The 15,629-nt window shown below is 40.4% G+C and overlaps 1 protein-coding gene across 3 annotated transcripts in view; it reads left to right on the forward strand.

Annotated features, from left to right (window-relative positions):
* The window catches only part of CACHD1 (cache domain containing 1), a 161,954-nt gene that overhangs the window by 54,197 nt on the left and 92,128 nt on the right, over positions 1–15,629 (forward strand). For all 3 annotated transcript variants that reach the window (XM_072997750.2, XM_072997751.2, XM_072997753.2), the window contains exon 2: positions 12,870–12,932. In XM_072997750.2, coding sequence (XP_072853851.2) covers positions 12,870–12,932 — 63 coding nt within the window. The remainder of the gene's footprint in view (positions 1–12,869; positions 12,933–15,629) is intronic.

Below are 15,629 nucleotides of genomic sequence, written 5' to 3' on the forward strand. Positions count from 1 at the left end.
CAGGGCAGAAGCTAATCAGGGCTCCATATTCCACAGACTGGAATTAACACTGGATAAGGCTTGGACCTCTGTGCCACCTGCCAAGCAGGACACTCCAGAGGATGGCCCTCTCCAGAGAGCTTCTCCTGAAAATTTTCAGAGTTTTATGATTTCAGAGGAGACTGGTGGTCTTCTATATAGCTGAGCCCTGAGCTGTTCAAGACTTTAAAAGTCAAAGGCGACACTGGAATTAGGCCCGGCAACCCAGTACACATTTTTTCAGTACTGGGTGGTATGATCTTAAACACCAGCATCAGCATCCTTGTATGCTGTCAAGTCAATTCTGACTTATGGCAACCCTTTCCATGGTTTTTTAGGTAGAGAACACACAGAAAGTGATTTACCATTCCCTTCTGAGGAAGTCTCCCTGGAATTTGGTGCAACTTGCCCAAGACCATACAGGCTCTTCTCCCAGGAGGAACACTGGGGAATGGAACACCTGACCTCTGGCTCCACGGCCAGATACCTAAACCATTGAGTTATCCAGCCAATTATGATTTCAGTACCATGTACCGATCAGTAGTTTTAGTTTTATTTGTGGATAAGAGATTATGATTTTATGAGTGTACTTGCATGCTAACATCAGTACACGACTGCTGTGAATCACTTACTGGTTCTTTTTCTGTATTGCTTGAACCACAGTAATCTTATCATGTGTAAATACCTGTTTGGGATTTTTATCAGCGTTATGCCAATTCCTTTCTTTTTTGTTCTCTTTTTTCTTTTTGTTTCTTTTTGAGAATATAGTGCTCACAAATATAAAGAAAAAGAGCATGGAGCCTACAACTGGAACAAAAAGTCAACAGAAAGCTCCTTCAAGTGTCTCTCTTACAACTGTTGAGCTTCTGTAGAGGTGAATGCCACAAAAAGGGAGGGGTACACATTGAGCCAAGTGTAGCCTTCAGACAACTTTTGTAAACCCAAATTTCAAATACCAATCTGATTGCAGTTTAGTTCAAAACAAAGCAAGTGAGTTGGAGGGTGGAGAGTGAAGAAAAAGAGGCATCAGTCTAGAAGACCTGTAGCAACAAACACAAACAAACAAATGCAGTTAAGGGTATTTAAGCAGAGTCTTAAATGCAGCAATTCAGGGAGCTAACGTAGGTTATTGTGGGCAAAATATTACCCTGTGTCCCCGAAAATAAGACCTACCGTATTTGCTGGCATACAAGATGATTTTTTTGGCCCCAAAAACATGCCTCCAAGTGGGGGGGGGGTCGTCTTGTATGCCGGGTGCACTTCATTTGGGCCAGGAAGGCAGGCGGGCAGGCAGGCCGACGGTCGGTCCGGACGGAGGGAGGGAGGGAAGCAGAGCCGGCCATGCCTGAGCGGCCAGAGCCCGCTGCCCTGCGCCACTGAGCCCGCTCACCTGCACACCACCAGAGAGCTGCTTCTCCTTCCGCCGCTGCCGCCTGCTTCCCTTTCCTTCTGCCCTCACAGCTGAGCCTGCTCGCCTGTGTGCCACAGGAGAGCTGCTTCTCCTTCCCCTCCTTCTGCCACCGCCGCCCATTTCCCTTTCCTTCTGACCTCGCAGCTGAGCCAGCTCGCCTTCTTGCCTGCGTGCCACCGGAGAGCTGCTCCTCCTTCCCGTCCTCTGCCGCCCGCCCTCTCGCCCTTCTCGCCCTTCTCGCCCTGGTCCTCGCCGGCCATGAACTTCTAGGGCGGGCCCAGGGAGAGCCCCGGGCAGCCGCCGCCGGCACCGCAGCAGAGCCGTCCACTCTATATTTTGAGTGGATGTTTGGGAGGGGGTCGTCTAATACGCCCAGTCGCCTTGTACGGCGGCAAATACGGTAACCTGAAAATAAGCCCTAGTATGATTTTTCAGGATGCTGGTAATATAAGCCCTACCCCCCAAATAAGACCCAGTTACGTGAAACTCCGCCCTCCACCATTGTGCAGCAAGATGACATGACTGTAAAATAAAACATCCCCTGAAAATAAGCCCTAATGCGTTTTTTGGAGAAAACATTAATATAAGATCCTGTCTTATTTTCAGGGAAACACGGCATGGCATGATATATAGAGATAAAACAGAGAACTTAATCTCCTGATTTTAGCTAGGTTTTCTTTACTGCTCCTCTCCAATTCCTGATTTGCTAAGGATAGTTTAGGATGTTACAGCTTCAAGCCATTCAGTTAATTAACGAGAAAGCCAGTAAAATATGGGAAGAGAACTAAAAAAAAAAAAAGGCTTTCCATTAAGAAATCATACCTTTTCTTTCTGCATCTGTCTGCCCTTGCAATTAGCTTTGATGTTAGCAGGGATGGCTTATACCATGTCATCTTTGCTTCAGAGATGACAGAAGTAAGGAACCTACAGACAATTTTTTGTAAAATGAAAACTTGTGTTGAAAAGGAGTCTGACATTTTAGCATTCCTGTTTCAAAAACCTTCAGACTGATAAATATTTTATGTGGTGTGAACCATCCTTAAAAATTAAATATGGATAAGGAAAGCTTGCTTCAGGTGTACAGAAGTTTTATAATTGTGAAAGTAAATGTGTGTTGCAGCATCTAAATTATTTTAAATTAAGATATCGTATTTGTGTTTAGCACAGATGTGGCTTAAATAATGAAGCACATAGAGAAATAAGGTGCTTAGAAGTAAATTGCACCAGTGGTTTCTTTTCAGCAAATTAGCATACTTTCTGCAAAGACTCTTACACATATTTTTGGCAACATTAATTCACCAGATAGGCAGACTAGTGAGTGACATTTTTTTTCCTATTTGTAATAGAAATTGTTTAATTGTGGCAATTTGTCAAAAGCAGCAGTTCTTATGTAATTGAAGGTAGCTGACTGAGAGAAAGCGGCTGGATATAATTGATAATTACTGGGAATAGTCCTTCCAGGCTTTCACTGTCTGTTTTATAAATTTAAAAACATCTCTTCCCTTGAGTTTAACAGGTTTCATAGACTCTTTTAATCTGGATCAAGGGTGTTTTCTTTTCTTCTTAGTTTTAAATTAGGTTTGGTCCTCCAGATGTTGTTAAAGTGGGAATGCCATCGAGTCTAGTTAGCATAGCCAATGACAAGGAAGGCCATTCTAGTCTGACAAGATCTAGACAGCCACAATTTCCCATCCAGTTTTCAACATTACATGAAATTCATTGGCAGTCTAGTAAATGATGCCAGTGGGGCAGCTGGTGATAGAGAACACATTTTCAGGGGCCTGGACATGGTCTTACATTCCTTCAGTTTGGAGTCGGAACAGTTATTATTTATAAATAATAATAGTGTTGGGGCAGGAGGTGAGAAAATACTGTACAGAGTTGTTGTTCCAGTGATTCACTATGAGCAGCAGAAGAATTAGGATGGTCCCTTAAATAATCTGGTCTTGAAGCAAAACTGTTGATTGATGACTTTTGGTATTAAGCCACATAAGATAAAGGCTTTGTTTGTAATTTTCCTTACATGAATATGGACAAAACATCTTAATGCCTGTGTGAATATATTAGGTCAGAAGTAACAAATTTTATCTTGTGAATTTTTGAAATATGTGGATTTCAAAGCTTGGAATTTCAGATTTGAAAATTAATAACAGTCAAATGTTGGAGATTGGGAAACTAATTAGTGACTGTCAACATTTAAAATGGAAGCTTGTTAAACTGGCATGGTTAACTTGTTGATTTAAATGTTAGTTTAATGGTCTTCCTCTAGAAGGTGTCTGTCACTTACACACGTAACTCTCACACAAAGGGGAAAACATCTACAACTTCTTTAGGTTTGCAAGCTGATAAACAGAATCAACATCTGGAACAGTACTGTTGACTCGGATCAGATATTACAGTGGTCCCCAACCTTGGGCCTCCAGATGTTCTTGAACTAGAACTCCCAGAAGCCTTCACCACCACCTCTGCTGGCCAAGATTTCTGGGAATTGAAGTCCAAGAACATCTGGAGCCCCAAGGTTGGGGACCACTGAGATAGAACAGCAGTTCTCTGAGGCACCTTTTAATGAGGCCTGTACTCTTCCAGTCAAAGCTTCTGAAGATGCTGGGCTAAAGATGTATCACCAGGAGTAGCTAATTAGTTCTTTGTACAGCAGTGGTTCTCTGTCTTGGGGCTCTTGATGATCTTAAACTGTAAATTTAGAGGAATACCACAGATGCCTGGCTGTTTTCACTAAGACTCCTGGATGTTATAGCCCAGGTGAATTTATATGCCAAGATTGGCCTACCTGCTATAACTCTAGTTTTTAAAGGGAATTCAATCTCCTTTCTTTTTGAAGGGAGATAATGTGAGCGGATGTAGTTCCCTCTGTAAGAGGGTATGTATGAAACATTCTTAATGAATAAAATTCCTGGTAACTTTAATTTTAAAAACTTTTATTTTCTAACACTGGATGTTGAGGCTTTTCATTTGGCATTCGTCCAAAAATGTAATGAGTTTAATATGTATGTGTTGATTTTAATGTGTTGTTTTCAAGCTCTAATAGATTTGTTATCTCCTTTACTGTGAGATTTATAAACTAATTTAAAACATGCAAAATACTTATCTTTGGGTGGGTTTTGTGGTTAAATGCATAAAGTCATAAGTATGTTAATTTTTGTAAGTCGGTCTCAAAGTTCTGACTTTTAATTTTTTAAAAAAAAAATTAATTAAAAAAATTGTAGAGGAATGTAGTCTGTGTTCCAATGGTATACAGTGGAAACCATCCCTGCTTAAATTCAAGATGTGTACATAGCTTTTGTATTCTCAATTTGCTATATTACTTTTCATATACTGCAGAAACGTTATTTAACTCAAGAAACCAATATATCTGGTGCCTAGGCTGCTTCTTGGGGTATATGCACCTGCCTAAGCAGACTGGAGAGTATTAATTGTTGTGTGGTTCTGTGTTGATAGATATAAAAGTGAAGTTTAAAAGTGTAGTACTTTGCCTGGATTGTGGCCAGAGTTAGCATTACATTGTTCATTGCACTGATTCATTCAGTTTAATACTTTAATTTGATCTAGTTATTGCACAGATATGTATACCACATTTCAGCCACTATTTCCAGGACAACCAAACCAGTGTGTTATTTTTAAACCAACAACAAATGTGGGCTTGGATACAGGCCAAAGCCTGTTTTACTAGAAGAAATGCTGTTCTGCTGGCAAAAATACCCTCGGACCTAGGGTTCATTAAAAAAATCAATCTAAATCACAATTTAATTCACAATTTAAAATTTAAAAATCAATTTTTAAAATTTAAATCGTCCAAAAAAATCCCATTATTAAAAATTTAAATCAAATCCATCTTGCTTATGCCTAAAGAATTATTTTGCCTGGTGATGTCAGAAATGTGTCAGCAGATGGAGGTACTGACACAAAAGTCTTCTCCTAGCTAAAATCTTTCAGCAGAATAAGAAAAAGAGACATAGAATGTATACGGTGACAAAGGAACAATATTACACCAGATCCAAACCTTTGCAGTGCAGGGACACACTCTCCATGTCAGTGCATGGACAAGAGTAGTTCTAAGGAATTACAACCTGGTATGCCTAGGTTGGAAAGTATTTGGATTCAGCACAGTTTCAGCTGGCCAAATATGGTACTCTAAGATGCTGGTGATCCTTTGATTACTGCACCATGGTAATAGAGCTTGAAGCCAAGGAGGATAAAAAATCAATGATTTTTAAAAACCACAATTAAAATTTTTAAACATCAATTTGTAATTTAATTTTTCAAAAAAGCTGAATTTTAAATTTTAAATCATGATTTATATCAGTCTGATTTAAATAAAATCTGCCCTACTTGAAGTCTGTCACACTAGCTGATATCTATTGTGGTTTCTGCACCGGAAGTGGAACCTGTGCTTTCCACCCCTCCCATTCCATTGAGTGACAGTTGTAAATATATAACTAAGACACATCCTTTCTTAGACATCTCTTAGCCGTAGTTTAGATTGTAAGAACTGAGACCATCTTATTTTCAGTCTTTCTAAATTGCTGTATGAGCTTCTCTCTCTCTTTTTGCCTTTAGAGACATTTGTAGAATAAATGTTTTAAAATGAACAGATAGATAACCATTTCAAAAGCTGGATTCAATATATGACCGTGAATGCCAGCTCACTAGTTATCTATCACAAGTTAGATCAACTGTGAGTTACTGTAGGGTTGTCTTATCTTTTGAAGTTAGCCTAGGCTAGGTTGCAATATAATTAAGCGTTCATGTGGAAAAAGCAATTATTTGGCTGTATTAAGCACAGAGGTGAAAATGTGGTGCTTACTCATGTTTGCTTTGATGGTAATGCCTACTCTGAAATTTAAGGCTGCATTTATTATTTTATAATGTATGCTCATTATCATTCTATAAAAGCAAGTATTTTAAAATATATTTTGAACAGGAACAACTGATTTATTCGATTCTGCACTCTTTGATATAGCATTTTTGAACTCTGGCTCTTCTTTGCTTCTTGTATAATTCTGTTCCTTGTCTCTCCTGAGAATAAGACAGTCCTACTGGAGAATTATTTATGATTTTATTGTAAGTCATAATAAAGAAATTGTTCTTGTCCTCTACTCCTAGGCATAAGATTAAGAAAAATAATAGAGTAGGGAGGTTTATTTCCACCATCTGTTTTATATTTTGACATTGCATAACATCAACTTCAGTTTTTTCCCTCCGAAGATTACCACACATATTGTCATGAGTATAATGTTAGTCAAATTACATAGAATAAATGCTGAATCGTTTCAACATGTGGAACTAATTTTCTTGCTTTCCCCCTCCCTTATTTGGCTTTTAAAAAGGTGCCTTGATGACATTTTTGGTACATTTCCAGCTCTTCTTTGCTGAGGGTAAACAAGGGTTTCTAAGAGGTTGTGCCTAGAAATACTGTGTGTGTCTCTTGAGGGTTCCGTCTTTTATGGTCTCAGTTTTGAAGTATTTCTGTGTGACAGAAGCTTTGAGTTACTATGTTATTTATTTTATTGACTTTTATTGAAAATTTGTTTTTAATAGAAAGGAGAACTGCTTATGACTCTAGGGTACTTTGAGGAAACTAGTCCAGATAGAACGTGCTTTTAACTTTTGCACCGTCTGTGTAGTGATATCGATTCTCATTCCCCACCTTCAGTTTTATAGTGCTTTAAGTAGGGATATGTTTCCTGGAACTCACCGAGGAAAGGATGAAAGCAGCTGGTATTAGCAGAGTTTGGAGAAGTTACTATTTGTGGTCTACACCTTTCTGTAAATATTGATGGCAGATTTCTCCCTGTCACATTTTCCTCTGTTCCTGGGCACAAAATGTGTGAACCATAAAGCCTGCTATCTCCTCTCTCTTCTTATTTCCATATACAGTAATGACTGCCTTGGGACAAGGTTGTGGTAGGCTGAGCATGATCAGAGGGCAGGATCCTGGGGTGTCAGATGTCTTGTCTAGCAGACCAAAGCAAGAGTGGTTTGCTGTATTGATGTTCATGTATGGTACTCCTTCTTGAGCTGATGGAAGCTGCTTTGCCAGAGTAGCAACCACTGCTTGCACAGACACTGTGATCTTATGTTACTAGTCCTTGAGGATTTTTTCCTGTATGGGTACTGAATAGGATCTCAGCCTAAATTTCTTACCCCTGGCCACTGACTGACTGAATAAATGGAAGAGGATACATATTCAATATACACTTCAACAACACTGGGGTTAGGGGTGCCGGACATCCTCATAGTTCAAAATCCATGTATAATTCTTATGCCCCCAAAAACGTAACTACAAAACATAAACAGTTGATGGATTCACATATGCACACACCCCTCCCCTGACCCACCTCAGCCTCCTGGCATGCCCCACTACCCTTCCTGGAGATGAATAGCCACACCCAAGCTGCCTTGGGTTCTTTTTAAGAAGAAAGATTTGATATTAATTAATTAATTAATTATTGAATATTTATTTATTGATATATTTATTTATTAAAAAACAAACCTATTTATAACCAAAACTGTGCTGCTGAGATCCATGCAATTCAAGGGAGAAGTGTACTGTTTGTCTAGTGCATTGTCCACGCCTTACTGAAACTGATGGAAAAATTAAGTTTTTAGTCTATAGCTCCCAGAATTCTCCAGCCAGCGTGGATGCTCTTCACTTTCTATTTGAATGAAAATTAAAATAGTTGACAAAAGAAGATTAAAAATCTTAAGGTAACAGTGCAACCCTATTTGTATCTATTTAGATGGCCAACGTCTGATTTCAGCTTATTTTAGCCCTAATTAAGGCAGTATAGGATTGCATCCGTAGGATGTTAATATTCTGACTTTTTGCATCCATAACGACGATCATTTATTTTTAATGCTGCTTCACAGAGCTATGAATAAATGTGAGGTGAAAGGCCAGCTTCACACTGTGGATAGAAACTTCCAGTTTGCTCAGGGGCTATTTCCTTGCTTCTTTTGATGTCCAAAATTCAGCAATTTGCGAGTAGAAAAGAAAATGTGCGTTTTGCATCAAAATGATATCCTTTAATGTATTTTCTTCTGATGTTAAATTATCTTCTCACCTTAATGGCATAGCATGGGGAAGATGTTTGTAGTATTTGTAATAGATCAGTTTTTTTTAATAAAGTCGGAGAAATTAGAAGTTCTAGCGTTGAGCTTCTTTAAAATAGTTGTGTTTTGTCTTTTTAATCCTTCTAGGCTCTCAGGGACTTGTAAACTCAGAAGATTTACTGCTGCCCTCTCTAAGGGTGGCTGCAGAATTAAGAGTTCAAATTTCTTAAATTCCTGAAGTCCCCAAGAGGGAAAGGAATAAGAGAAAGTGACGGTAGTAAGCTCAGTGGAACAAAATGCAAGATTACTGCACCATGTAGTATATGGCTGTAGACATGGTTTTTTGAATAATGGTTACACAAATGCTGAGAAAACAATTTAGCTTGCCAGTCTGCTGCTTATATCTTCATTTGATTAGAGACTAAATGTAGTTGAAATATCATCAACAGAGCTTGGAAAAGTTACTTGTTTTGACAGTAATATCCAGATTCCTCTGTGTCAGCTGGAGGGATTCTGGGTGTTAACATCAAAAGAAGTGATTTTTTTCAAGCTCTGCTTAATAATAAAGTATGCACTGTGGAGTGCAGAAGATTAAACTGGACAACAAACATAATGTAGTGCGAAGTTATTATGTGAAAGGTACAATAGTTAAATTTGTCCCAATTTTAACAACTAGGGGAAAGCTGGTATTGAATTACTCTACTGTTGCAATGTTTTTTTCTTCATTTAGAAACATGAATGTTGTTTGTGGGTTGGGTCCTTTTCCATTTCCCCCTGTAGATGGGCAGGGTGTGCTCGCGCGCATGCATGGATGAGCAGGGTGTGCTCGTGGGTGGGCGGGTTACCCGTGCATGGGGGAGTGCGTGCACGGGGGGTGGGTGGGAGATCTGTCTCCGCAGCCCGGTCTTGCCATGGCCACGGACTGGCACTGCCATGGACTAGGGGTTGGGGACCCCTACATTATACCACACTGGCTGTGGTGATGTTTAGTTAATATAATATACAGTGGTGCCTCGCACAACGGGCGCCTCGTAGAGCGATGAATTCGCTCTACGAGGCCATTTTTGCGATCGCAAATGCGATCGCAAAATGGTGCCCATATAGGCGGGAAATCGCAGAACGAAGGTCGGTAAGCTGCTTGCTTACCGACCTTCGCTTTGCGACCCGCCGATCAGCTGTTCCGCGGCTTCAAAATGGCCACCGTAACAGCTGAAAGGGGCCGGGGCGCAGCATTTTCGCGCCCTTGGTAAGCAAGGGGAGCGCGTGAAAACGCTGCGGAAGCCCCGAAATGGCTGCGCGCAACCATTTTGGGGCTTCCGGCAGCGTTTTTGCGCGCTCCCCTTGCTTACCAAGGGCGCGAAAACGCTGCGCCCCGGCCGCTTTCGGCTGTTACGGCGGCCATTTTGGACCCGCCGGACAGCTGATGGCAGCCATTTTGGCACCCTCGTTGTGCGAGGGGAGGGCGCGAAAATAGCTGCCGGACCCTGGGAAACATCGCACTACGGTGAGTACTCTATGGCATTGGAACGCATTAAACGCTGTTTAATGCGTTCCAATGCCTTTTTCTGTTCCGTAGTGCGATGTTTCCCACAGCGAAGGTTAATCCGGAACGGATTAACCTCGCTGTGCGGGGCACCACTGTAGATTGTATCAGTATACACTCATGGACCTTAAGACTCACATATGCATACTAATGCATACAAATTGGCAAATAAATAAATAAATAAATAAATAAATAAATAAATAAATAAATAAATATATATATATATATATATATATATATATATATATATATATATATATATATATATATATATATATATATATATATATATATATATATATATATATATATATATATATATATATATATATATATATATATATATATATATATATAAATAATAAGGCTGCATCTGTCACATCTTTGTGTGTGTGTGTGTGTGTGTGTGTGTGTGTGTATGTGTATACACACACACACATTTTAAATTTCTATTCTATTATTCTACTTTGGCTGTGTACCTTAGTACGTGCTGTTTGCGGTCTTCATTAATACTTTTTGGATGAACAAGGATGTGATGATTAAACTATATTCCCCCCAGAATGTATATGTGGGCAATGGGATTTGAATCAGGGAAGAGTATAATAAGTTGCGTCCTTCCACTGAATTCATGGCAATTCCTTTTGCGGTGGACCACTTGACCACGACTGCTAGCGACACCATTGATGGCTCTAGATGAGCCTGAGCCAAAGAGTTAGTGGCCTCTCCTTATCTCTCCAAGTGAATGCTTGTTCAGTGCTTTGGGGGCAGGCATTGACTGACAAGGAAGCAGATTCTTGTTCCCAACTGGGCTTTTTGATCGACCACGAGAGAAGGAAAAGACTAGCATGCATTGGTGAATTACAGGATAAGGATTATCCAGTACAGTACTAAAGCAGAAATCTCTTTCCTTGTTCATTGATTTGGTTCCAGCTGTAAGACAGGTAAAAGGGAAGAAGAGCAGTTGGTGTTGGGCTGATGAATGGGAAAAGGAAGACCAGTGAGGGTATAGTAGAGCTGTTCACGTCCCTATGTAAGTGCATAGGTATATGTGACTGGAGGAGGGAGACTTCCCTTTTTGTATTCTGTTTGTTTCACTGATTTGTGTGTTAGGTATGCACACCAGGGCAGGCAACTTCTGATGGTCCAGAAAATAATCCCCCTTCTTGGTTGCAATCAGTAAAAACATTTTGGGTTTCTGTGAGCACTGCTGCCTCTACTGAGGGTGGAGATTCCCTCCTTGGATGTGGTTTCCATAAACTCCAAGCTCCCAGAGCTGCTTGAACTTTATTAAAGTAGGGAACTTTATTAAAGTAGGGAGGGTGCCAGTTAACCCCGTTCCACTAATCCACTGAGGGTCTGAGTCAGATCCATTAGCCCCCCCGCCCCCCATCAAGTCTAGTCTCTCCCTAACTGTGAGCTTCCAGCACTGGGTTGAGGCTGCCCAAATGCAGTCGGTGTCATTGGGTCTTCAGTACAGGCCTGAGCCACTCCAGACCTTTTAGTAAGGGCTAATACTGCTGGCTGCTCACCGCTGAATGGATGTCCCTGGCCCCTCTTGCTCTTCCCTCAGGCACTTCTTTTGGAATTTACACCTCCACTGGATGGAGATGGGGGCCAGCTGTTTTGGCCAAGCTTCTCCATGGAGCTGTGAGCAGTGGTTGTGAGGTGGGCAGACTAAAGATGGGAGTTCTGCTACTGTGTTTTCTCTCCCCTTAGCTACATGGACTTCAGTCAGGACCCCAGTCCAAGGTTTTAGACCCAGCTAGTATTCCATCTGCCTAGCAGTGCAGAAGATGAGGTTAAGTTCCTCTTTTGCATCCCGCCACTCTTCCACCTCAGTCTCTGTCATCTCTAGTGTGGTATTCTCCCTGTCTTCCCCTTCCTCCACCTCTGTTATCCTCCACCCTGGCCAGTCAGCCTTGGCCCCTGCCACCTCTTCCAGGTGTGTCCTGTTTGTTCCTTCTGGTTACGTACATGGTACCAGTCCTTCCCTGTCTGGGCCTGCCTGGAGCACAGGTACAGAAGTCTCCATGTGTCCCTCCAAGTGGCATGCGGCAAGGGTAGATGGCCAGCTAAGGTATGGAGGTGATTTCTCAACCTCCAAATGTCAGTTGCCCTCAGAAATCTTGATGGGAGGTATTTGGGTGTTATTTGCCAATTATATGTGGCGTTTTCTTCTCCAAGGCTTGTTTCTGCTATAAAAGGCCTATATTCAAAGCAGGAAGTGACCATCTATAGGTTGCTCTAGGCCCACTATGTGTATTTTTATAGTGGGAAAATGAAAATGAAGGCTCATCCTTTTGTTCCATTCCCACCCTTCAAGTGCTTATGAACATTCCCCCCCCCCCATTGCTGAATACTAGATAACCTATTTGAATAAAGGTACAGTCTATACAGAACTGCAGTGAGTTAAGGGCAACAGGGGGAAAAACTTGGAAATTCAAGAGGAAAACCTTTGAAAGGACTGCATTGCATTAAATGTATGGTATAAGTAAACAATTACTATATTTGGGTAAAAAAACAGATTTAAAATTTGAAGCATAACTCTTTTAAATTTATACCACTTGGATTTCATGGCAGGCACTCTGGATGCAATATCCTATACTTTTCCACAAAACATAAACATCTGTTTAATGTAATTATGGAAGCATATGTGTACTTAATGAAACAGGCTTGGTTGTTCAGTCTGTATTATCACAATCCTTTTCATCTTTAATCTGCTGTTTTATATTACCTGATTTATATACAACAGTTTTTTCTTGGATGTATGCTGAGTCATCACCATTTTGCAATGGTTCTAAGACTTCTGTCTTAATTTTATTTCAGCGGATATTCAACTCCTTCGTGTATACAGAAAAAATCTCAAATGGAGAAAGTGAAGTGCAACAGGTAGGAATTGTTTTCCCCCAAACATCTCTATGGTAGTAACACTATAATAGTTCCTCCGTTTAATTTTGCCTTGAAAATCTATTTATGTAACAATTCGTTTCTTTTCTTGACATGTTTCATTTCTGTATTTCTCCATGGTCAGTTTCTTGCTTGTAATGTTTATATAGTTAAGTATATTATGCCCATCTCATGAAAAAGAAGACTCCCTGGAAAAGATCTTGATGTTGGGAAAGTGTGAAGGCAAGAGGAGAAGGAGACGACAGAGGGCGAGATGGCTGGTCAGTGTCATCAATATTATCAACATGAATTTGACCCAACTCCGGGAGGGAGTGGAAGACAGGAGGGCCTGGCGTGCTCTGGTCCATGGAATCAAAAAGAGTCGGACACGACTTAACGACTAAACAAACAACAAAAATATTATGACACAGTAATATTTTAGGAGTGACTGTTTCTTGGATAGTGTATATATATATAAATTGTTCAGTGGACTTAGTCATGAATGCTAATTTCTTTTCTCTTTGATGCCCTTTGGGTGGTTATATTCACATTAGGCCTGAGTTCTCCCATAAGATTAAGTTTTCTCTTAGAAAAAAGCATTCACATCTCCTGATGTGTAAATAAGATAAAACAAAACAAAGACAGTTCATCTGGAAGCACTTTCACTTGTCCTCTGCCTGAGGGGAAAGTAGTTCAGAGGATGATACAAGCCATATCAGCCAACCCAACCTTGAAGCATCATTTGGAAGCAAAAACATCCCTACAGAATAAAAACAACTGAGGAGCAACTGAGCCAGTTATCCCCACTGTTAATGATATACACAAGAGGCAGGTTACATGGCTTTCTATATTGCACTTCTTGAAATGTTTAAGGAAAGTATTTAGTTTTTTTCTATATGCAGCAGAGTATTCTGGGATTCATTCTAGGCTAGAAGGTACACCCATTTCACATAGCACACTGCCTAAGCCTATTGGACATTGAGTGCCAATGTGTGTGAACAGAGTGAGCATGGGAAATGGAGCATCTCAGAATCTCTCAGAGCACAGGAACCACTGAAGCTTGTGGGTAGTATGTGGGAAAGTTAGGGGGAGAAGAAGAAAACAAAGATTTCTGAAAACCCTCCCCAGTCCTTTTCCCCTAAGAGAGACCTGTCTCATGCTCAGAGAATAACTGGGAGGCCTCATTTCACTTTACCACCTAAAATATGAAGCGATAAAGACATTTGTCACACAGCAGTTCCCTCTGATTCCAGAGAAAAAGCGTAGTTGTTTGGATCTGTCTTATGAGGGGCAAAGAAGATGTTCAGTAGCAACAAAATGCTATTGCTTTGCAGGTTTGCGCCTGGAGCCAGACGCTAACATCTGAATTTAACACAGACAGCTTTCCTTCCTATCAAGTTGGGTTATGGTAATGCCTCACTTGGCTTCAGAGTGGCAGCACACACAGAATTTTTATTTATTCAGTATATTTTTATTCTACCCATCTCCTAGTAAGCCTAGAGCACTGTGCAAGTTTCCCTCCCTCCCCATATTATCCTCTCATAATATGTGTGGGAAAACTAACAGTGTGGATCGTCTCATCACTGTAGCCATATACTTGTTTGGAGTGAAATAGTGATGTAAGTTATTCCGCTTAGATTTCCATTTATTAAAATAATAGAGATAGAGGTCTGTTGAAAGGGCCCGTTAGAAGGCAGATGCAACTACTACACCACTGCTACCAACAAAATATTTCTATGTACTGTTTCTTACTTTGATTCTATTTCTTTTCCTCTTTATTTTACTTGGTGTTACTTTTTCTGTTTCTGAAGGAATGGAATTAGGCCAGATGTGGCCATGAGATTTGCAGCTGTAATGGAAATTGCAGATGGAATGAATTATCAATAGGTAGTCGGGTATCAGATTACATCTAGTGATACATGACTGGGAAGGATGGGCAATGAAAAATCTCCATTTCTGAAAACACAAGGCTGTCTGCAACTCAAATTTGTATACTTGATCCTATCAATTTGGATTGAATAGAGGCTGGATGTGGCTCTCTTGCTACAAAGAGTAGTAGTAGTTTATATTTAGATACGTATGTGCCATAGCCATCATTATCACGTAGAAGTGAGTTACATCCATTTGGTATCTTATTTTCCTCCCAATTGGATTGCATTCATGTTTGCATTTTATATTGAAAGATGACATACTTGTTCCATGTATTGCTTGCCTTCTGTTGTCACCTTGCAAAACTATCATGTGTAGATGTCTTCCTTTTACATTTAAACATATATTTGTGGTTGACTAATGATAATATCGGGAGCTTAGAGAAGGGGGCTCTGGTATACAGAAGGTTGACACTAAAATGTGTCATCCCCCCAATAGGACTCAAGTAGATTTACTCATTTTGTACCAGTCAGAATTAGCTACTATGCTCCCTGGCTGGACTCAGCATTACAGGACATTTGAGACTGCAGTTGTACATACCCCTACCTGAAAGTAAGCCCAATAATTTCCTCAAGCCTTATTTGTTGAGTAGGCAGACATAAGACTAGGTGAGTGGGATAACCCACTGGCTGCAGTCCTGGGAACCTTGGAGGAAGGGTGAACTTTGTCACAAATGTCATAAACTTATTATATTTTCTGACTTGGCACCCATTGCCATTAGTGAAAATTATTTCTGCGGTTGCCACTAAAATTTCTTAATACTTCCTGATA

This window comes from Pogona vitticeps, chromosome 4 (genome assembly GCF_051106095.1).
Source record: "Pogona vitticeps strain Pit_001003342236 chromosome 4, PviZW2.1, whole genome shotgun sequence".
Taxonomy (NCBI): domain Eukaryota; kingdom Metazoa; phylum Chordata; class Lepidosauria; order Squamata; family Agamidae; genus Pogona; species Pogona vitticeps.